Source organism: Hesperophylax consimilis, chromosome 6 (genome assembly GCF_061612785.1).
Source record: "Hesperophylax consimilis isolate HC1 chromosome 6, BYU_Hcon_1.0, whole genome shotgun sequence".
Classification (NCBI taxonomy): Eukaryota; Metazoa; Arthropoda; class Insecta; order Trichoptera; family Limnephilidae; genus Hesperophylax; species Hesperophylax consimilis.
The window spans coordinates 27,245,884-27,268,836 of NC_142841.1; the positions used below are offsets into that span (position 1 = coordinate 27,245,884).

At 33.1% G+C, this 22,953-nt stretch overlaps 1 protein-coding gene across 3 annotated transcripts in view; it reads left to right on the forward strand.

Annotated features, from left to right (window-relative positions):
• Fas1 (fasciclin 1 Fas1 domain-containing) overlaps positions 1-18,402 on the forward strand; it is a 537,972-nt gene extending 519,570 nt beyond the window's left edge. The window contains exons 6-14 of one of the 3 annotated variants that reach the window (XM_089632514.1): positions 849-1,026; positions 2,820-2,980; positions 8,496-8,647; positions 9,413-9,503; positions 10,447-10,458; positions 11,834-12,045; positions 13,167-13,329; positions 13,792-13,939; positions 14,565-18,402. In XM_089632514.1, the coding sequence (XP_089488640.1) occupies positions 849-1,026; positions 2,820-2,980; positions 8,496-8,647; positions 9,413-9,503; positions 10,447-10,458; positions 11,834-12,045; positions 13,167-13,329; positions 13,792-13,939; positions 14,565-14,776 (1,329 nt within the window). In that variant the 3' untranslated portion in view covers positions 14,777-18,402. Of the gene's footprint in view, positions 1-848; positions 1,027-2,819; positions 2,981-8,495; positions 8,648-9,412; positions 9,504-10,446; positions 10,459-11,824; positions 12,046-13,166; positions 13,330-13,791; positions 13,940-14,564 lie in introns of all 3 variants that reach the window. The other 2 variants (XM_089632516.1, XM_089632517.1) reach the window with 2 other exon arrangements.
• The last annotated feature ends 4,551 nt before the right edge of the window (positions 18,403-22,953 follow it).

The following is a 22,953-nucleotide window of genomic DNA, read 5'->3' on the forward strand; positions in this document are numbered from 1 at the left end:
TCCAAAGCACACAAGCGGCGTTCAAATTCTCACATTCTAGTTTCGTTTGGGCCTTTGCATATGCAACATGTCACTAGAAAGTTCATCATCCGATGAAGAATTATTGCTCTTGTGGAGCTTAGCAGCTTCTAAAAAGAAAAGGAAGTATTGGGTGCACCCAATCAACACAATGCGAGAAGAACAAGGCGAATTTACTAGTATTTTTCAGGATTTACTTAAAGATGAACAACGATTCTATATTTTTATAATTTACATTACTTAAATCGTATAATAAACTCCTTTCCCTAACCAATTCAATTAACTTTTCCGTGTTTGTAACCTCAGACATCGTGGCGTTCTGGCGTTCTCTGCCTCAGCGGGAAAAGAACTCTTAGAACGCGACGTTCCGTTTTGACCGCCGCGGTCTGACTGCCCGCTGTGTGCATTGTTGTTATAGTATCAGTACATTCTAATGAACGCCGAACTCGGAACTCCTGACCGCTCTCTGTGTGCTCCCGCTCTAAGTTCAGTGTAATTCGTGTAGCGCCATGTACGGAAAACAGCTTTAAAGAGTAGCACATCGGTAGGCTGCTTATGGTTGCGTCACAGTTACGTAGCAGTACACTTAGCTTGTAAGTATCTCTGTGTACAAAAGGCCTTATAGGCAGTCAAACATTATAAAAATTATAAAGAGTATATATTTATAGATTTCTTCTAACATTTGCAATCATTCTACCGCATGCTTCCTTTTAAACCACCTTTCTCGGCTAGTTTTCTCATCTTTCACAGCAGATCAATCAAAAACGCTGCGTACAACTCATTTTTTCTTGGCCCTTTCCTAATAATGAATGTTTGTTATATATTTCCAGCCACAGCCTCGTCCCGAAATGATTGATGCCAAAGTGGTGGATGGACACGTCATCCCCAACATGGTACTCTTCACCAAGCCAACGGCTGATGACATGCCGTTTGAGACCCTCGCCTTTGGAGATAACCTCAAAGTCACCATCTCCTTCACCACAACACAAAATGGACAGGAAACTCTGAGTAAATATATTTTATGTCATATGCAACAACTGTACATAGTACTTACTCATGTCGTTGTATTCGAAATTGACTGTAAACAAAATGAAATGGTGTTTGCTGGAATTGGATAATAGTATGTGTAGGAAAGAACAAAATATAGAATGAAAACGGGATGACCAGTTACTTTCCACTGTATTTCTGTGAAGGATTACACATCACAACCACAATATAGTAAGATCCACCGTAATACCTCAATGTAATTTTCGCCGCAAAAACAAATGAGTACTTAAAACGGTATTCGATACTAGATAGTCAAATCCCTACTTTTTACAACGAGATTATGTACACGAAAAAAAATTCGCATGCACTATTAATTTTCAAGTCATGTTCCATAATTCAAATAGTTTTCGAGTAAGGTGATGAATACGGAGAGGTAGGAACTGGATAAATGGCGTTCTGGTAGGAGCCAAACATATTCTAATTTCAAGACCTAACATTTCCCCCCCACCCCCGAGAAGACATTGAAATGTCACATCTACAACCAAATATATATATTTAATAAATATATTGAACAAAACGACAATATCAACGAAATTTAAAAAAATCGAAACCTAATTCTACAATAATGGGTTCAATTTGGGTGGTTGTATTAATCTTGTTGAGTTGAACGTAAAATTGAAGTAAGTGGAGATTGCGTAGTTTGCGATAAGGGGGTGTGGCTATCAAGTTTATCTGTTTTAACGCCAGAGCATCCAACCACTATCCAACCACCCAACCGCCAACCAAATTAGATCATCCGTAGCGTGGTTGAGTGGTTGAACCCACTTTACTCAGTCTGCCTAGGGAACCGTTGTGCGTAGTGGTTTGTGAGCGTACTTTTTAAGAATAAAGTAAAATAAAATGGCAGTTATTACCGATGATCGTGAAGTTTTGACGGATTTTTTTACATTTTATGAGAATTTAACTTGGTTTTGGGATTCTACAAGCGAGATACATCTGATAGAGGTTCCAGGAACAAAGCTCTTGCGATGCTTTTGGAGCAGTTCAAATGTATTAAAAAGTATGTAACAAATGAAAACGTAAAAACCGTGTTTTAGTTGTTTAAAATTATTACATCCATAAACAGCTGACACAAAAAGTACTTTTTTACATATTTTATCAATATTTATCAAAATACAAATTAGAAAGCGTGAAACACCGCTTTGTTACTCGGCTGACCAACTTAATGCAGAGTAGAGGTGCTCACATGTAGAAGAGACAGTGACCGAGTTAGTTCATTAAAATTGGTTTAAAGTGCTGTTAACATTGCTTCACGATGGACGAAAAAGAGAAAAATTGAGAGAGAATTTTACAACAACAAACATCACACACTCCCAAAAAAAAAAAAATTATTTTTATTTTTTACTCACTAACTCGGCTGTTCGCACTTACCTAATGGAGAATGAGTGAAGTGCCGAGTTGAGTATGCAAGTGGAGGGGGTATTTACTCAACCGAGTCTTTAGGCCTTGCTCCTATCCACCGTCTCGCCTGAGAAATTCATCCCAAATTGCAGACATAAGATAGAACATCTTGAGATAACTGTTCTGGATATTTTGAAGAATCTCTTTCAGGACATCATTAACTATTGTTGGCAGTATATGATGGGATAGGTGAGGTGGTAATATTTAACTGCCTAGGGCAACTCGAAACCTATACTCTTATGTGTCAAATAGTTCCGGCCAGATGGTATTCGTTCTTAGTTTTAAATGGTTTGAAGGTTTTAAAATCCCATCCACAATATTATTCACAATAACATGTTTGGCTTTATTTTCAGCCTACGTGAAATCCAATACCGTTCTCGGAGACTCGAAGCACGCCACAGGCGTTGTCCTAGCTGACATTGTCAAAGGCAACATTCCTGTGAAGAACGGAGTGGTGCATCTCATCCAGCGCCCGCTGATGGTTGTTGATACATCTGTTACACAATTCCTAGAGGTCAGTTACAAACCATTTTAATGTTGTCAATAGTATACTCAATAACCTGTGTCCAAACCCCATACATAGTTTGTTGTGAACTAGACTTTAAAATTCACAATTTCAATAAATTTCACAAGATTTATGTTTCACATACTATTTAAATCCATTTGTCTATAATACTGACAATACCATGTCCATTGTGTATTCATCAACAAACCAATATTCCCCTTGAACATCATTTGAGTATTGAACACTGTGATCACTGATCCCCATCACTCTGTCTGTTTTAAACCCACAATATTTCAGTTGACAGGAATACTGAACATGCAACGAGCTTAAATTAGTAGGCAGCTGATTATACCAACTATGGACCAATCGGCTTGTTGAACTTCAATGTCCTCACTGCTACTTAAATGTTGACATGCTCACAGCATTTTAGGAAAATCTGTTTTCAAGTCAGTTCAATTACAAATTACACATTACAGCGCGAAACCTTGAATGTTATGGAGTTGATTATTAATGAGGTGTGCGCTGTCTATCTGTTTGTGGTTGGACTGCCTCGAAGTGTTTAACGTTTTAACATGTTTGTTTAGATATATCCGTTCGTGGAAGCACCATGCAGCTATTTAATAATTGTGTAGATGATTAATACACTAGTAGATAATGATTATTACTGCACTGCGATAATTTTTATTTATTTTACCAACATATCATACACAGATCACAATATCTCAGTAAACATTTCACTTTGCTGTTCTTAATAAAGTAATGCTTAATTAATTATAGTTAAAAGTATTTTAACAATACTCGATTGTTCCACTTTAATAATACATAAATAATATAAAATCCTATTGCGTTATTAAAAAGCATGTTTTCTCACACATTACGAGCATGCTTACATTGCATTTCTGCAAATATATCTGTGACTAATATGTTCATCCCGTCACAAAACGGAAAATCATTTAATTTTATGATTCGGCTAATGAAATTCGCACAAATGTAAGGAAATTTGTGTATTCTATCATCACCTCTGTCTTAATACATTTTTCATGTAGGTTGTATCCACAATTCGTACATTGTTATATCAGTTTACGCTCTGAACGATTTAGTTCCGCTTTAACTGAATCTTATATTCTTTCTGTCACACTTGAAGCAGAGAAGATTTCGGCACATTGTCGATCAATAATTACATGTCTTTCTCATTTAATAACCTTCTCTGTACAAAACACATAATAAACCAGGATAATACCAACTGTATGAAACATTGACAAATATTTTTTTATGCTTTCAATGTCGGGTGCATACAAACAACAGTCATTCAAGGTAAATACCGCTTTCTCCTTTATTTTTTTAATCTTTTTTGGTAGCTTAGTGCTGGGACTGATAACGCTTTTCAATGTTTTAACTCGAATGTCACCTATTTAGATAAAATGTGTATGTCTTCTTTGTGAATGTGTGTTTTGTAATCTCTTCTGTGAACATTATGCTTAATGAAAACATCAGGAAGTATAATGGGTACTATCTATTTGGTAGGTATATATATTGTTTCATATTGCACTTTGTAAAATATAAATGTTTTGTTTGTGGGATTCACGTGTTTTTCCTTCATGTAAGTGGTATGTATTCCTCTTTTGTATAAATATGTTTAAATACAGTACTCTCTCAGTAATCTGATGCTTGATTATCCAACAACTACTGTAATCTGCCGTTATTTTTACTAGTTGAAACTACAAAAGCTCTGTAATTCGCCGGTATTCGTATATCAAATTCAGTAGCCCGCCGCGTCTCTAACCTCGTGCGCCAATCTTTATACACCAATAGTTACTCTTACACACTCAGTTACTTTACCGCGTCGCCTTCTAGCTTGCTAGAGCTGACAATTTTTCCATATTTGTTGTTTTAGAACATTTCACCGTTCTCAATCCTCCTTGTATTCTAGCAACAATTTCATTCTGCGATATCTGTTATTTAAATAAGTTTACAAAATGAAGTCTTCTCACAAGCGCAAATATGATACCTTAACTTGAGTCCGAAAAATGGAAATCTTACCAAGGATCAATGTTTTATTTTTATAAAATACCTGTTTTAATTTAACAGTAATCCGCCACTTTCACTAATTTGACACTAGCCCGGTTTTTGGGGTTGTGGATTAGTGAGAGAGTACTACCTATATATGTATATAGTATAATACATATCAAAATATTTCATCCAATATGTATGTAGTTTCCATTAGCATTATTAGCATTAAGCTTATCTTCGATTTAAATCATAATCGGTCCTTTTTCATTTTAACTTCTGTCCGGTTCCAGTTCAAAATTTAATAGTTTTTAAGACAAGAAATCCAAATTTTAAAGAGCTTTTCGCTTTCTAACAAAATGGGGCACTGCCGCTTAATAACAATAACTGAAAAACATGTTAAATAAAGCAGGTTTAAAAGTTTAAATTTATTTATATACAGCAGGTTTAAAAGTTAAACTATACAAAAGTTGAAGATTTTGCATTAAAAAAAAATTACAGTTCACCTAAAACACTTAGGTGTGGGTAGAACTTGCCAAGGTAAAATTACTCAAAATAAATTTAAAAAATGTTAGTGATTTTCATAAAATAGACGAATTAACGAATTAGCGATTCTCAAATGAAAATTTTAAACAGTAAAATTTGAAAAAAATATGGGCGTATCTTGGACCTTAGAACTAGGTTCGGTGGCACAATTGGTAATGTACCTACCCGGAAAGCGGTAGATTCCATGTTCGACCATTGGTCATGCACAAACTTTCTTAACTGTACATTTTTCTAATTAATACTACATCAATAATATTATTAATACCTCAGGTTTGTTTATCTCATTGTAAAAAGTTTTTCTGTCTATCTTTGCACATATGTAACATCATTTGGTTGCGGCCTTTCTAAATATTACTAATGAATTATTTTTTAAATAACATTCTGCAAATCTATTTTTGAAGATCTATGGATGCACATTTCTCATCGCTATCACTCTAAAATTATTATAAATAATTGCCTTTGGGCAGGAAAGCATGCCATTTGAATACAAACATAGCCTTTATTCAAAATAAAATATGAGTAGGTAGTAGTTAGGTAGGGTACACACTTGTAATTTTCATTAGGTTTTATTTTCTTCTGTGGCGGGATTCGGCAATATTAAAAAAGGTGCATGAATCATTATTACAATAATATCTCAAGTGAAAAATACATTTTTTTTGTGCTCAGAACTGATTAACTCAAACATGTTTGTATTATTTATGAATACTTTCATATAATTTTCCTTAATTATGAAATCATAGGAAAATCGTTTTGAAATGACAGCCTTTTATCTAGCTTTCATGGGTTTGATTCCCAAAAAGGTGTTTAACATGGTTTGATTCAATCTTGGATTAAATTTGAAATCTTTTAAAATTCTAGACTTTACAATCAAATGATAAATATATTCTTGTTTCATCCAACATCGATTTAATTTCATTCGCTGCAAATTTGAACATTTGAACTATTTCTTACTAATTATATTTCTTAAGTAGATAGATACAAACATACCTTCACAAATGTATGGACGCTGGAAAGGATTCCAGCTTTCCAGTGTCCATATGATTTTAAATGAAATGTCGTAATAATTTCAAGTAGGTATAGTGTGCCTATGTTTTATTTTAATCATGATGATAATTATTTTGTGATTAATAAGATTTGTTTTACATTTGTTTGTTTGTAATTTTCTCCATTTCTTGGTGTGTCCACCCCTGTGTGCGGCGTCACACGGTGTCCCCAACTTTTGGTGCATGGTTTTGTACGTGTGTTTTCCCTTCTCGGATGAATCACTACTTGTATCTTCCTACACAGGGTATTGTGAGTATCTGTCACCATACGCTGCTCCTAGTTTTAATCCCCCCTTGCATTAAGTCCTTGATTCTCTAAATAAATAGTTAAATTAGATACCTACTATTGTGAGCATAGACCTTTCATTTTTGAAGGGATATAGACAACCTAACTGTTGCCTACGCTCACAATAAATTTAAAAACAAATTTTACAACACGTTAAACCAAATTTGTTAAACTTGGTTTTGCATTAAAATGTGTAGGAATAAACCAATGTAAACCAGGTTAAAAAGAGAGATAATGTATGTATATCAATTTGGTTGAGCCTGCTGTAATATTTGATTACTTCATTTGTTCTGATATTTTATAAATCCCACATTCAATCATACTCGTCTTTTATAGTTTCTCTAATAATAATAATTTTTATTTTCATGATTTTTTTGTACCATTATTAATTAGCTAGTCATTTAGATCAAGTTGTTTCGAGGAAGTATGGTTTTTCAAACATTTTTAAGTATTTAATTATTTTTGTTGTGTGTTGTCTTTTGTTCATCCCGTAACACTTTTGTTTAAATTTCTCAATGTATGTCACATCAAAATGATCAAATTTATTCTCCCTTTTTTAAGTCTCCCTGTCTGTGTCTAACAGCACTAATGCTAATTGAATTCGCTTTATTAATAAATTTGCTAGTTTGTTTGTCATTTGTACAAATTTAATTGTTTAAAAATTATTTTCTTCACTGCAAGATACCACCAAATTTCTAAATATACACCAAATCCTTCATCATATTATTAATTTCTATTGTACAACACTGTGTATTTATCTTGTTTTCTCTGTTTTACACTTAATATTGCATAACCAAATTATTGACGATTTTTAACTGAATCGAGTTTTCTTTTTTGCAACCAATTTAAAGTATCTAACTACTACCTACATATTAATACAAGGTTTCCGGGGTAAATTGCGCTAACTTCGGGAGGGGTTTAATAACTCTTTTTCGAAATTCCAATGTTTAAAGGTAGTTTTCAGATTAAAAAGTTGAATTGTTTTTTTATGGAAAATAAAAATTTTCCATGGAAAAAAAGCAATTTAATTTCTAAAGAAAAGTGATGTTTTATCTTTTTTACCTCTACCAGCATGTAGAAATTACTAAATTAAATTAAATTACTTCCGAAATTAGTAAAGTTTACCCTCAAACCCTGTATATGTGGTAACGAATGAAAAATGTAGCATATTGTTGAACGTAAAATGTAGCAGAGGAACCGAAATTTGTACCAACTTAAAGCACCTTCTGTGATTGTTTTAAACTTAAAATGTAAGTATTTAATTTTATAATGGGACCAGAACTTACTATGTACCCGACTTTGTCTGAGTTTCAACACTTTTTTTTCTTATTGAACAATTGAAAATTTGGGAACAAACAAAATGGCGTCTTCAATGCATCACATTATTTTCTACTTTAATGGATATCTTAAAACTCTGTTCACCATTCAAGAGTTTTTGCTACTTTGGAAAAAACAGATGTTTGCTTTAGAGTTAAGATTCAACTGGAATGTATACACTCTCAGCTTTAATTCCAAACTTTATACCTCACGTTTTAGTTCCTTTAAATTTTGTTAATTCACTTTAACCCGTCATCAGTCTGCTTCATACTTATTTGTAGATTAAATCCACTTTGTGTTAATAAATATGTATTTATGACAATAGGACAAGGAAGATGGACCCCTTTACAAGTTCTATGAAGTTATTATGGATCTGGGAGGAGACTTCATGCAAACCCTTAGTCGTATGCGAGACCTCACATTGTTTGCTCCGTCCAATGAGGCCTGGAAGGATTCCAATCTTAATAATCTCATCAGGTAATATCATAATTTATTAACATTTGGTATTTCAGTACTTTTTAATGTACCTAAACATCATTTTTTTTAAACTACTTTGTTCATCACTACTAGTGGCCGGAAGATTTAAGGTGTAAATAGTTGAAAAAAAAAATTGTAGTCAGGCAGTGTCAAACATTTCCACAGTTATTTTCGTGAAAACATTCACTTGAATCGGATAATTAGTCTCTGAGATATGTTCCCGTTTATGGTCATGTGTTGAATCCAAAAGTCTAAAATTGTGGGTAGACTTTGTACGTGCGCAGTTTGCGACGTCTGGCCGCCTTGAATGTCGGAGCAGCACTGACACAAAATTTCATCCTTCCTATTTAAAACATCACTAAGGAGCTATTGAAGTTTTAAATTATCCTCAGGGAAACTGTAGCTCATTTGGGAGCAATTGCCTCCCCACACAGGGCATCGATTTTAAAGGCATTTTCAAATCAAAATTGATGAAAATTATCTCTGCCACCCTACCACAAATACATTTTAATTTGTGTTTCCATGTTTTAATTTCTATTTTATTTTCATTACATGCCTTATGATGAGCAACGTTATGTTATTCAGTCGGCTCTCCGAGGCAGCCGGGAAATAATACTGTATTTAGCAAATTTAAATTAGATATTTTGACATTCCTAATACATGTATGCAAACTATGTTATAAATGGTCACGGTAAAATATGTTAACAGATTGAATAATTTATTTCAAACAATCTTTCCAAACTTTGAAATAAATTGTGATTTCAGAAACAAAGAGAAACTCCTTGAGATCTTGAACCTCCATCTGGTTAGAGAAAAATTGCCTCTGGATAAGATCATCCACAACAATCTTCACCAGGTACTGACAATACATAAAAAATGTTAATATGTTTTGAGCTCGTAATCCATTCCCCACCATAAAAATAAAATCACACCGCCGTGTAAAAAACAATTTGGTAATGAAAGTAATAATGTTTATCATAACCTCACATTATATTATAAGTGCAGTATTTACTTTTAACATTGAGCAATCTAAACTTTTAACTAACTCAATTTCAACCTGAAAGGACATTATTTTTTGTAAATATCCGTGCATATGTCATAAAAACTTCTTATTTTGTGATTTTGTTACAAAATGCCCTAATGTGGTTCCCACATGAGAAGTTTTCACAAGAAGTTGGTTGAAGACAGAAATAAAACATTATTTTCCTAATTTCGAACCCATAAATATTGTTTTTTTCCCGCCCTTGAAAACCTTTTAAAATGGTTTCACTATTTTATTGGCTTAGTAAGATGTGTGATTGTATTAATTAAAAGTGTGTTGTCATGTTTTACTTTTTGGGAGTGATTTGGTATTTAGTTGTGTGAATTTAATGGTGTTTTTTGGGATCTGTGGTGTGGTGTGTTTGACTTTAACCTTTTGACCGCAGTAACTAGCTCAGGTTTTTCAATACCACCACACACATGTGGCACATTATCGATAACCTAAGTTTTCATATGAAGCATTGCTACTTCATTGTATCAATGCTGATTTGTTTTTTGCCCTATCAACTGGTGAAGAGATCGTGTGCAAAGGGTTAAAGTGTGTATTAATATGCTTTTGAGTGGCTTACGTGTATAATTCCTACATACATAATATAATTGTAATGGGGTTAGACTTGGAGAGTGATTTATTATTAAATTATCTCAGCGATATAAAGCGTGAATTATATTTGAAAAATTATGAATAATATTTACTTGGGTTTATCATGCTTTAACCATTTGTAAACTGTTGTAACAGAATTGATTGTTGCTTTTTACAGTATGCTTTACAGGTCTCAAACTTATTCTACTGCATTCTTATCAGTGTTATTTGTGTATTAAATATTCGTTGCTGAATATTTTTTTAATTCCCTTAATTTTAATATTTCTTTCATTAACGTAAACATGTTGCATAATATTCTTTCGTAGACTATGTATTTCTGTGTACTTATTTTCTTAATACGTGTACTAAATCAATTTCATTAATTTATTAATGTTTAAGGTAATTTTTTTTCTTGAAGTTCTCTGGACATTTTTTTGTATTGATTATTATTGAAGAAACTGTCCAATTTATTTTATTGTAATTTGAGACCTTTGTTTTTATGTAAGTAATAAATAGAATTATTTTTATTTACTAGAAATTTAGATTGTTTTTGGTAATTAGTTAAAACTCTAGTTAATCAATCTTAATTTTATTATTTATTAGTTTTTACTCATAAGAATAATTGCAAATTGATATACAAATGCTGCATTTTATGATTATTATTATTATTGTAATCAATCTTTTTCCGGTAATCAATCTTAACTACAATGTATTGTTTGTTTGCATCTTCAAATATGCATCATGATCCTTAATCGCCAGTACTGTGTACTGTTATTTATAATTCAACTTGGAAAAGGTAAATGCTTCCCAAATCATACTTCTTTAACCTGATTCATGCGGCTGTCGCATATTTGAGCCATCTGCGATTATGCCCGTACTTATGTCACATATTATTTCACTAAAACACAATGTAATGTGTCGAAACATGCCAGGTGATGCGATAGAGTGTATTGAAACGCATAGCGTTGTAAAGGTTAAACATTGTAAATTTAGTCGATCATTTAAAAAATTTCACTGAAATTTTGAAACTAAACGAGTCAAAATTTTAAACTTACTTTACAATTTACCCAACTTCCTTAATTTGTACAATTAGCGTAGCTCATGATAGAAAGAACAGGATCATGGTAGGAGTTTGTGCGACTTAATACTTCCGCATTGTGCCAAGGGTAAAAATCCTACAAATAAAATGTATTAATGTCAGATTACCTTATTGGATATGCCGGCGCTCAACCTTTTGGCACTTGGAAAATTAAAAGTTAATTTCCGGTGATATTGGACTTTGAATTAGAAGAATCAGGAGTTTGATTTCTAGTGAAATGCAAAAGAACATATTTTTTAGGTCAATACAGTCTGGGTGTTGTAATGCTGCCGTTTCTTGCCTGTTAATTGATTGAATTGGTACATAATCTCCAATCACACAACTGACACATGTGACATTATATTATTGTGTATCATAGTATTGTGTATTGTACTGCATGTGTATTGTGTATGCCATAGATTGTGTTTGGTGGTAGTATTGCTTGTCAAAACCGTCTTTCTTGGTGTTACCACTACAGATCTTCCAGGTACCTACTGCTGCAGATAGAAAGAACCTCTATTTCAATATTGTTCACCACGGAAATAACCAAACTCTGACGGTGGAGGGTGGAGGAGTTAACGCAACTGTCATCCAACCCAACATCGCCACCACCAATGGAATTGTCCACATCATCAACCGAGTTCTTGGAGTTCCCTACACAACCGTTTTGGAGAAATTGACCACCGACCCTATGCTCAAGTGAGTTACAGCTTATATTGCTAAACCATTATTCTAGATTAACTATGTTGAAAATATTAATCCCTTCAAGAATTGGATTTTACACATTGAAATATCGTCAGCCAAGTATTTGATTATTCGTACAGAAGATTTTAGTTAAATCGACAGATTCTTTTTTTCTATCTGTATCCTTATTTTTGCCTACCTAGTCATAAAAGCGGGTATTTTAGGAAGTAAATTGATTTACCCTGATTTTATAAAGTTGGGAAAAGTACTATTAGAATAATTAGGTACCTACTCTGCCTTCTGTATCCTTATTTTTGCCTACCTAGTCATAAAAGCGGGTATTTTAGGAAGTAAATTGATTTACCCTGATTTTATAAAGTTGGGAAAAGTACTATTAGAATAATTAGGTACCTACTCTGCTGTCGACATATATATGTAGATAATAAGTGTATTTGTCATTGTGAGTTACGCCTCGTTCTGCGTTTCAATTTTAGTTAAACAACTTTTATTGTACAAGATTTTGTTCAGACGTTTCAGTTTAAATGGATCTGATATTGGATGTGGAAGAAGAAGGTGGAGAAGTACCTGGCTATTCAGATCTGGTCACCAAACACGGCCAAAGCCATTTCAAGCAACGTTTATATTCTGAATGGTGATCTTACACCAGGGCAATTCTGAAAGTTTCTTCCTTACTGGAAATATTAATATTAGAATTAGAGTCTTTTTTATGATATATGTATAACATATAAATTTTTTTGATGTTAAATGCTAAGTGTGTTAACCCAGAAAATTGCTCACTTTGGCAATATTCAGTTGTGCCTGATGAACCGCCGACATTGTTATGGGACACGCGTGTATAGCCGTTCACCAGCGAACCTCCGCTAACTTGTATTTTCTGATGAATTGTTATTATTGGCATTACGATACGTGTTCATATTACACACTCCTCCACTATAGCTTGATATAGTTTATTTGGCTGTTGTTACTTCATTGTTGTTCCATTGGCCTCCTACAAGTAACATATCAAGCTGTAGACGAAAGTTGTCCCCACCCCATAAATAATCAAATAATCTTTATATAATAATTAACTCATAAGAAAATAATGCAATCAGTTAAACCAAATGTTTTTTTTGTAGCGATACCTATTTTCTTGGGCGCCGTCGCTACTTCAACAATCAGTTGAACGACACCACTCACCGATTCACCTATTTCGTGCCCAGGGATAAGGCATGGCAGAAATTTGAGACTGAATACCCATCCGCTCACAAGAAGTTGTTCATGGAAGACTTCAGCTACCATGTAAGAAATTGCTATTGAAGATTATTTTTTTCCAGTGTGTGGAGAGTAGAAGTATGTCACACCATCTTCTTTGTAGTATTGCAGATTTTGGAATACTAATAAATTGTTTATTATTTGGGTGCAGTCACGGATTTATTTTTGCACTTTGGTAGTATACAATAAAAATAGTAAAGAGATGCTGACATTAAAATTAAAATAATTCTTCAATATTAAAAGCAGTTAAACTGAATAAAAAATACTTTCAATAATTCAAAATACAGTGTCTGTTGAAATAAAACGTATCAAAACGTATCACACGGTCAAACCACAGATTTCGTGTGTTTTGGGGAGATCTGAAAAATTAAAAATTTAACAATTTAACTATTAAAACTTACCGTATACTATGTTAAATAGAATAGTACAAAAGGACTGGAGTTCCTTATTATAAATTTGTCCTTTTTTACTAATTATAATGGATTTTAGACTAAGCAGATTCTGGAGAGACATCTTGTTATTTCCGACCGAGCATATACAATGGCCGACATCAAGCTGCTGGCTAACGACACCCATGGATTTGTTCTGCCGACTGTTCGAGACACACTGAGACTGAGAATCAAGGAATCTGATAAGAGTAAGTGTATTTTAAATTGAGATTAAGTTTTAAAATGCCCAATCTTAAAAATCTTATAATCATATAAGACCCTGCCCAGAAAATTAAGTTCGCCATAGTAAGGTAACGGTCTGCAGTGCAGTTCAGTGTGGAACTTTTCTGCGCAAGGTCATGTATCATTCGGTGTATGTCGATTGCTTACCAACCCATGGTTTATTCTAAGTATTATTCTATGCAGTATGCAGATATGTACCGACGCTTCCAATCTAAAAAATATACAGCGATAAACAATATTATAACTTTTTTCCTGCAACATTGATAAGAATCCCTTTATCAATCGAGCAAAACACTCAAATTTATTTCGACCCTGCTAGCTTCTAATTGCAAGTGCAAAATGAAACTCAATAAAAACACGAACAATAGTTTTATATGTAGTAACAATACGTTAGTCGCCAAGCTGAGAAATGCACTGTGGGCTCAATTCCTCGTAGTAGGAGTTTTTCAAATAATGTAAGGTTATTTGTATCTGCAATTTTTTTACTTAATTTATAAAAAAAATTATAGTTACTAATTTTTTTTTTACATTTGCAAGCTATAAGAACACAAATGACAGTAACAATACTAATTTGGTTTGTTTTATGTCCAGGCTACTATGTGGAATGGCAGAACCAGTGGATACATGTATTCCGGCCCGACGTCGAGTGCACCAACGGAATTATCCACGTCATTGACTATCCATTCCTGAAGGAGAGCGACATCCGTGTGACAGGCGGTGCTGCCAATCTTGCCACCTCTTTCTTCTCTCTGCTGGGCCCCAACATCCTCATGTATATCGCTGCCAAGTGGCTTCTACATTAAAAAAGGACCCAAAGCTCCTTGTTCATTTAACCAAATCCATGCCGGGACCGTTATTACATTCAAGTTTGATTTCCTTTAAGAATGTTTGTCAAAACGGGCCTAATTGAATAAAGGACTACCATCATACCATTTTTCTAGCTTCTGCATCTTTCACATCACTAATGTAATTTTTTTTTAAATGTTTAAACAACTTTTATCAGAAAAATAATATCAACGTTGAATCCGTCTCACACTGTTTTTGTATAAGTATCTACTACTGCATAATATTATTACACGAAAACTAATTATTTATAAAGACTTTGTGATATTGAATTTCTTCAATATTTAATACATTTAGGTTAATTTTACAATTTTGTAGCATTTAATAATAAAACCATACAAAATAAGATCGATATTCTCTGTTCTCTAATGGTCGCTCTCTTCGATAGCATTTAATAAATTGTTAACGCCTCTTTTGCTAAAATTTCCTTTCTGAAATCATTCTGAAAAATTACGATATTATTGCATTAATTTGGAAATTTCTAAGCAGAAAGTATTTTAATTTCCCACTTAAAAGGGTTTATTTGTATTGATTGTGTGCTTTTGCAAAACTGGTTACTTGATTAGAATCATACTCTTCACGTAACAGATGTATCATTCCATAATATGTATAATGTAGCTATATTTGCATATTATATTTTTAAGGTTTCTTTTATCCGTGAGAAATATTATATATTTTTGGTTCTTTAATAATCTGTGTTGATGTAAACCGTCTTATGAAATTGAATTTATTTGAATATGAATTACTGCAAATTCCGAATCAAACTACCGTAGACATGTACGATTAATAATTTATTTATTTTTATTTACCTAATTATATGTATTATTAATAAATTATTTATACTCGGTACTCGGTATAGTGTTCACTGTTTGAAAATTAAATTCATTATCATGCGGTCAAATACACCGTCAGCAAAATAAAATTTTATTTTATTTTTTTACGACGTAGCAAAGGGTAAATTTCTGAATTTAGTTTAGTAAGTTTTATAAACAAAATTATTATTATATAAAATCATAATGCTAACACTGTTGAAATCAATTGAATCTCGTATAGTCTAATGAAATATTATACATTTTAGATATAAAATTGAATTAAAAGTTACATAATCATTTAAGCTATCAGAATTTAGGACCAAATTTTGTTATATGCAACAATTGAATAGTTTTTTTGAACATGGTATAAATTGTTAAAATAATAATGATTTGTTTGTCAAACTAGTGACCTTCAAAAATGAATGCATCTTTATCTATCTTATTATCTCTATGGACATGTGACGTTTTGCTTTTGACTCACAATGATTATAGTTAGCTAAACTAATTAAGAGGTATATACACTATCCAAATCAACCATACCAAAAATCTTACATATTTGGTGCAGCAGTGTATTCAGCTTATATTCGAAAAATATCTTGCGACTTATAATTATTTTTTTGGGCTTTGGCGAACTACGTTTTATAAATAATTAAGGACAGATTTAAGCAAAAATAACATTAAGCTGGACATGTATGTGTTCTATCCTTCTAATTGTTTATTAAATCAATCACTTTCCACTCTCATAAACGTGTTGATTCTTTATAATGATAAGTGGTTAAAATATTTTCTATATTCGTCTATTGTAAATAATATTGATAAGTATTCTCTGTGTTAGCTATAAACTGTGCTTCGCTGTGTGCCTCTGGTATTGTTTTCATGACTTGCTTTCTGTGTGTCCACTACCCGCTGCCCACTTCCCAATATAACTTAGTCACTAGTGCCACATCATTATGGGGGATTTACATTAGTCCACGTAAATTTTCGTAATAAATGATTGGACAGACCACAGGTGACTGAAAACATAAGCGCCAAAGTTGACTAGCTTCTGACTTTTGCCATGCGATGAGTGGAATGCGATGGGTGAAAAAAATCGACCATGAAAATGGTCAGTCGCAGGCGATTACTCGCCGCACGAACTTGTTTATTTGGCGTATATTCTTGTAAAACATGATATAATAATATACATAGCATCCAACACACATTTTATAAATAAGGAAATGGTGCACTCTCGAACACTAAATGATTCTGCTAGACTTGAATACTCAGGGTTATTTATTGAACGCTGAAAATGCTTCACGCGTCTTGGTTTCTTGTTTTTGGATAAGAGGGGTAACATTATGTAGTAAAGTCTCAGTGATCAGTTTCCTATAATTCTCAGAATCTTCCCAAGTCAATTCTGTCAATAAAGTATCTGAAACATTCAATTGCTTACATTGAGAAATCCATTTGCAAGCCCAAATTTTATGCTGCTTTCTTTCCTTATTTTTTTTTGTTCTACAAAACAATTTTTCAATTACTGTGTCATGAATTATTTCGACACCAGAATCGACTGTGAAAATACTACACGACGGGGCGACTAGCCGCACGGCAAAAATCACTAGTGTAAATTCCCCATTATGTATGTAGTCAACTGTTACTGCAGTCAACTAAATATTACTGTATGAACATACTTTCATAGTTACTCCATAGCTTATACATATACATAGGTACTATAATGGGGTTTATTTACATTTCTCTCGATTTACATGCTCTTTAACCCATTCTGTCCGAGCAGCACCAATTTATCTCCGTTATCTTACATGGCCTTGCGTCCGGCGGCGTCAATTTATCACCCTTCGACAACATGTTAATATTTGGATAAATACTGGTATATATTGCCATCTAACAGCATTAATGACTTTTTCTTACATCAGTAAATTCACGACAAGTTTGCTAAAAAATCAATTCAGCTGCTGTGGTCAGTTTCAGTAAAAATAACTTTCGATGGAATGGGTTAACGCTAGGATTTTATCTTTTTATAAGCCGCATCCGCTTAAAAAATGTTTATTTGAGACAATTATGTATTTTTTTTAATAATTAAATATAAATATGATATCTATTCAATATATAGCAGTTTACAATGAAGTCCACAAAAAAAGTTTTAAATAATCCTTTCTTAGCTTTCTGCCGCATACAAATTTAGTAAATAGATAAAGTGATTAAATTCGTTAATCCCTGATTTCTACATAAACTTACATTTTATAATAGTATTAAATCAAGTCTGCTTATTTAGATACATGTAATTATGCTTCATTCAAATGTGGGTATTGTCGCGCTAAACAAACATGATAGCAAAAAATCATTGAGTCGACTCCGTTAAATGCAAATAATATTTGTCAAACTTAATATGAAATCAACACTGTCCAAATAAAGAAAATATCAAAAAGACACATTATTATTCAGCTACAACTAATTTAGAGATAGTTATAAAATTGACACATTAAATTATAGTGGTACATACATATATTAAATTTATCTATGTAATCTTTTAGTGAAAATTCAAGCATCAAAATAGAATGTAAATATTTTGTTCTTGTCTTCAATAATTAAACTACACTTTAAACCATATTCACTGTATTCAAAATCATTATTATTATCAATGAAGATCTTGTGAGTAATTAATAATAACTTTATTTAAATTTATTTCAAGAACATAATGAATTTCTAAGTTATTCTAGATGTGTGGATGTTAGCTGTTAACTGAAATATGTATTTAGAATAGGATTATTTGAAATTGAAAGCATTAAAAAACTTAAACATGTTTGATTAAGGTGTATTGGTATTAATTGCAAATACCGTACAGCTTTTGAATGTTGAGAAAATAAATTGAAGTGTTATTGGATTGTAAATAAATAATAAATAAAAATACAGAAGATTCGCTTTTTTCTCTTTCTTATTTGTCCCCCAATAGTTTTTAGTGTAATTTGTTAAATAAAAACTACATTTTATAATGAATGTTCAAGAATCTGTTATCATGCAATCAAATCATCAAATGACAGGCGTTTTGAGTTCAATTCCTCGATTGGCTAAATCCTAGATTATACCCGACTAAATGTCGTGTGCACACAGACTGTAAAATAGGGGTTAGTTACACGCCGCAAACGACTTTGTAAATGCAAATCAATTGACTTTCGTCCTGAAAAGGACGTTTCTGGTAAATACACGACTTTTGTGCAAAATGCAAATCAATTGACTTTCGTCCTGAAAAGGACGTTTCTGGTATATACACGACTTTTGTGCAAAATGCAAATAAGTGAAAGATCGCCTTTAAAAAGGCGGTTAAGTATGTCAGAGTCTTAAGCCTCGTGGTTCCCGCCGGAGTCTAGTCGATGCAGGATACTTCAGTCAATGAGGGAGAAGGGCCAATAAAATTCTCAGAACTCGGCAGAAAGGGGCTGCGACAGGTAACTGGTAGATGCGAAGATATGTCCGAGGCTATGGCGACCCAATGAAGAAGGAGACTTTAAAATTTAAAATTGCTGCTTTTTGTCAAAATTGCGACTTTACAACGGCACATAAAAAAAGGTCGGCCAAGGTCCAGCGGCCTGTTTATGGCTTCTCATTGGTCGGATTTCTATAGCCGTTGGAGCGTACGAGCCAGCCTCGGACTACTCACACTTTTTACCCGCTGCCCGCCGGTCAATTGTTTATTGTTTATTTTTTACAAGTTACATCTTTTACATTTTAAGGAATTTGTCAATCTTATAGCTTGGTACATAATGCAGGGTTCCGTGAATGTGGACAATTTCAAATAGTTTATTAATGTCACATCCACGGGTTAACATTTTACACAAAAACAATATTTGTTTATTTCTTCAAATACAACATAGTAGCGACAGATATAAACAAAAACAATATAAAACTCATTCTTATAATATAACGCACAAGCGTCCGATATACTAGATCATTGCACAATCGACAACCTTTGCTTATAATGAAGGTAGTAGGAGAATTTCAAATAATATTTTCAGGTCTTTTTCAAATAACAATAAATAATAATAAAAGTTTTGATGATAATTTTTTACCTTATAAATAATAAAAACCAATGGTTTTTTTTTTTAATATGAATATTTTTATGTTATATGGTTTTTTTTATTGAAATATGTAATTGGAGAGTGATTCTGTTTAGACTTTTGCTTGTTAATTCTTTCAATACATTATTACTAATTATTTTTAGATTTTCGCAGTGGCGGTTCTTCACTGGGTAAACGGTGGGGACAGACGCCACTACTTATTCCAGAAACCAACTAGGAAAAAAAATTGTTGCTTTTTGTTCACGAAAATGAATTCCATAAAAGTAATTAACATTTGGAAAAATATAATATAAAAATTTAATTCGGATCATTTTCAAGCTCAAAATTTGAAAAGCTTCTGGATGAACATGCGACCGCTCCGTTTACTTACTTGTAGCATTCTAATCTAACGCACTATGACTTCGCAAAACGCTGATGAGAGCTCCAGACTCTAGCAGTTACAAGCCATGCGCACAGCGTTCTGCGCAGTCTAGAGACATCACTGGACTTTGTAATTCCTTGTAATTTGTATTTGCTTTGAATATGTTTCTTAGAGATTTCGCAAATCTTCACATGCGAATTTGAATCATATGTCATAATCGTAGGGACATATTCTAGGATCCTCTTGTGAATAATTGGATGTTGTTTTAATATTTCTATATTTGATACTGACAATTCGTGGTGGAATTCCATTATAATAATATAATAAAAGGTTTTAAACTTTTTTCCACTATATTTTATTATTGACCTGTTAAGGCTATCCCCAGACTGACTTTGTTTTAGTTTAAATTGAAGTAGGTCAGTTATGCATGGACTGGGATTCTTGTTAGTCGTATAATAATAATAATAACAATAATTGGATAATTTATACAGTGCCGTTTTTGTGAATTATCACCTCAAGGGCGCTGTACAATTTATTATGAGTTCCTAGGCTCTATCTTATTTTATTATTTACAAACAGATACAGAAAAACATTCTTACCCGGCTGGTCACTTCAGATAAACACACTTTTAATTTAAAAAAAATTACGACTCTGCACGCAGAGGACACTATAGTAAAAACACTGGACTTTGATTTTACATTTGCTATTGTACCCTCCATTACTATTGATATTACATGTATTAATAGATTGGTGGCTTAAAAGACTGGAAAATTATGAACTGCAGAATTTTTATGAAATGACCTTAAAAGCTTACAAATTCTTAGTGGTTTACATTTTTCACATATTAAATTATATACAATGCCGCGGACTGAGGAGGCGAAAGGTTTCTGACTTTATGGATATGACTGTCTAAAAAGGTGAATCTTAAGTTTAGCTCTGAATTCTGTTGAGTCTGTGATCATTCTTAAGTCATGTAGCAGTCCAATCCAGGCTTTAGGTCCTGACGCTCCGAAAGTATGCTCACCGAACTTAGTATCTGGTATGCGCTTTGGTTCCTTCAATCTTCCGATAGCTGATGACGCTGCCGACCCAAGGGTTTCTATGGTGAATTGGTATTTTCCAGAATACACATTTCCTATAAGAAGCCATTCTGTTAAGTGACTTAATTACCATCCAGCAGAGCTTGAACTGGATTCTTTCAGTACATTGAAGCCAGTGAAGATTCTTGTGATCTTCTGAAATGTGGGAATATTTAGATACTCCTGTGATAAATCTTGCCGCAGCATTAAAAAATTGGTTCTATTATCATGTGTTATTTTTATTAAACCTCCTATATATGTGATGATCAGAGATGTGCTTTATTTCAAATAAATCCATTTCAAATGGAAATGCAAAATGCAAAATGGGTATTTTCCATTTTGCATTTTAAATGCTTTTCTAGAAACCATTTTGCATTTTGTATTTTAAATGCTTTTCTCAATGCATTTTCCATTTTAAATGCTTTTTTGCAACATTTTTATCTACATCTCCACTCATCTTTTTTTCATAAGCCCCAAATATCAGTCGATCCTCAACCTCGCTATGAGAGATAATTTACATTTGTCAAGTTGCTCCCTGGTAGGAGCCCTGGCAATTGAGTGATACCATTACAAAAAATACTGATTCAAATACTGAACATGGAGCCATGACGCTGTAATATTAAATGTTAGATAGCAGTTTCTATGTTTTTACATTGGCAACATTAGTCCCGCGCAAATTTTTTGTGTTTTCATAATCTGTAGTCGTGGTGTTTTTGGATTTAGCATCATATAATATGTTTGTTCTACATTGATGTCCATTATTAAATGACAAAATTGTTTAAAAATCCTATAATTATTTTAATTGTTTGACCTGAGAAACCATTTTGCATTTTCAATGCATTTTGAAAATAGGTATTTTGCATTTTGCATTTGAAATGCTTTTCTAAAAACCATTTTGCATTTTGCATTTTCAAATGGAAAAAATTTGACCCATTTCCATTTTGCATTTCAAATGGTTTTGGGTACCCATTTTGCACATCTCTGGTGATGATGAACACGCTAAAGGATGCTCCAGAGATGATAGCGGCGCAGAAGGCTAGCAAATACTGGAGGGGAAGTTGCAGCAGGAAGGATCAATGCGATAGAGCTTTGTCATAGCCTGACTGACAATGCGATATCCCATCACACCACAGAGAAGCATTGATGCAAGCATATATACGAGTGTATATATGTTTACCTATTTGCTGTTTCTGGTTAGGTGTGTGACTTAACATTTTATCTATTAACATTTTTGTAAGAAACATAAAATCTATTCGATAAATGAATGAAGTCGTTGAATTGAGAACATTCAACGACTGTATTCTCACTTACTGCGGGCAGTGAGATTTCAGTAATACACATAAAAAAACTGTTAGTCTCCACTATCGAAAATGTGCTCGAACCGCTACGGGATTTTCATACCTAATTTCGAAATAGGGTCTCTGCATTTATAGCTCTTAGTGTTTTTTTTTGTTGCCAGTACCCACCAGTACCTATCGGCTCACCGGGCAAACCTCACATCAATCAACTTCCACAATGTCCAATATGAAAGATGTCTCGGTTCTTATTGTCAAGGTTTGTTTTTTAAAACAATTACGTATAAATAACGGTAGTTGTAGGTAAAAGTTTACCCATATAACTTAACTTGGAAAAAGCTTATTGGCTAATTGGCTTACGCCCACATACAGGGGCATAGCTACAACATTCATATGGAGGGGGGTTTGGACCCTACGGGGGGGTTCAACCCTACTGGGGGGAATCTACGAATACAATTCTCTTTTGTTCTTACGCAATACGGAGGCCGATGGGCCGGTGAGGCCCTCAGTTATATAT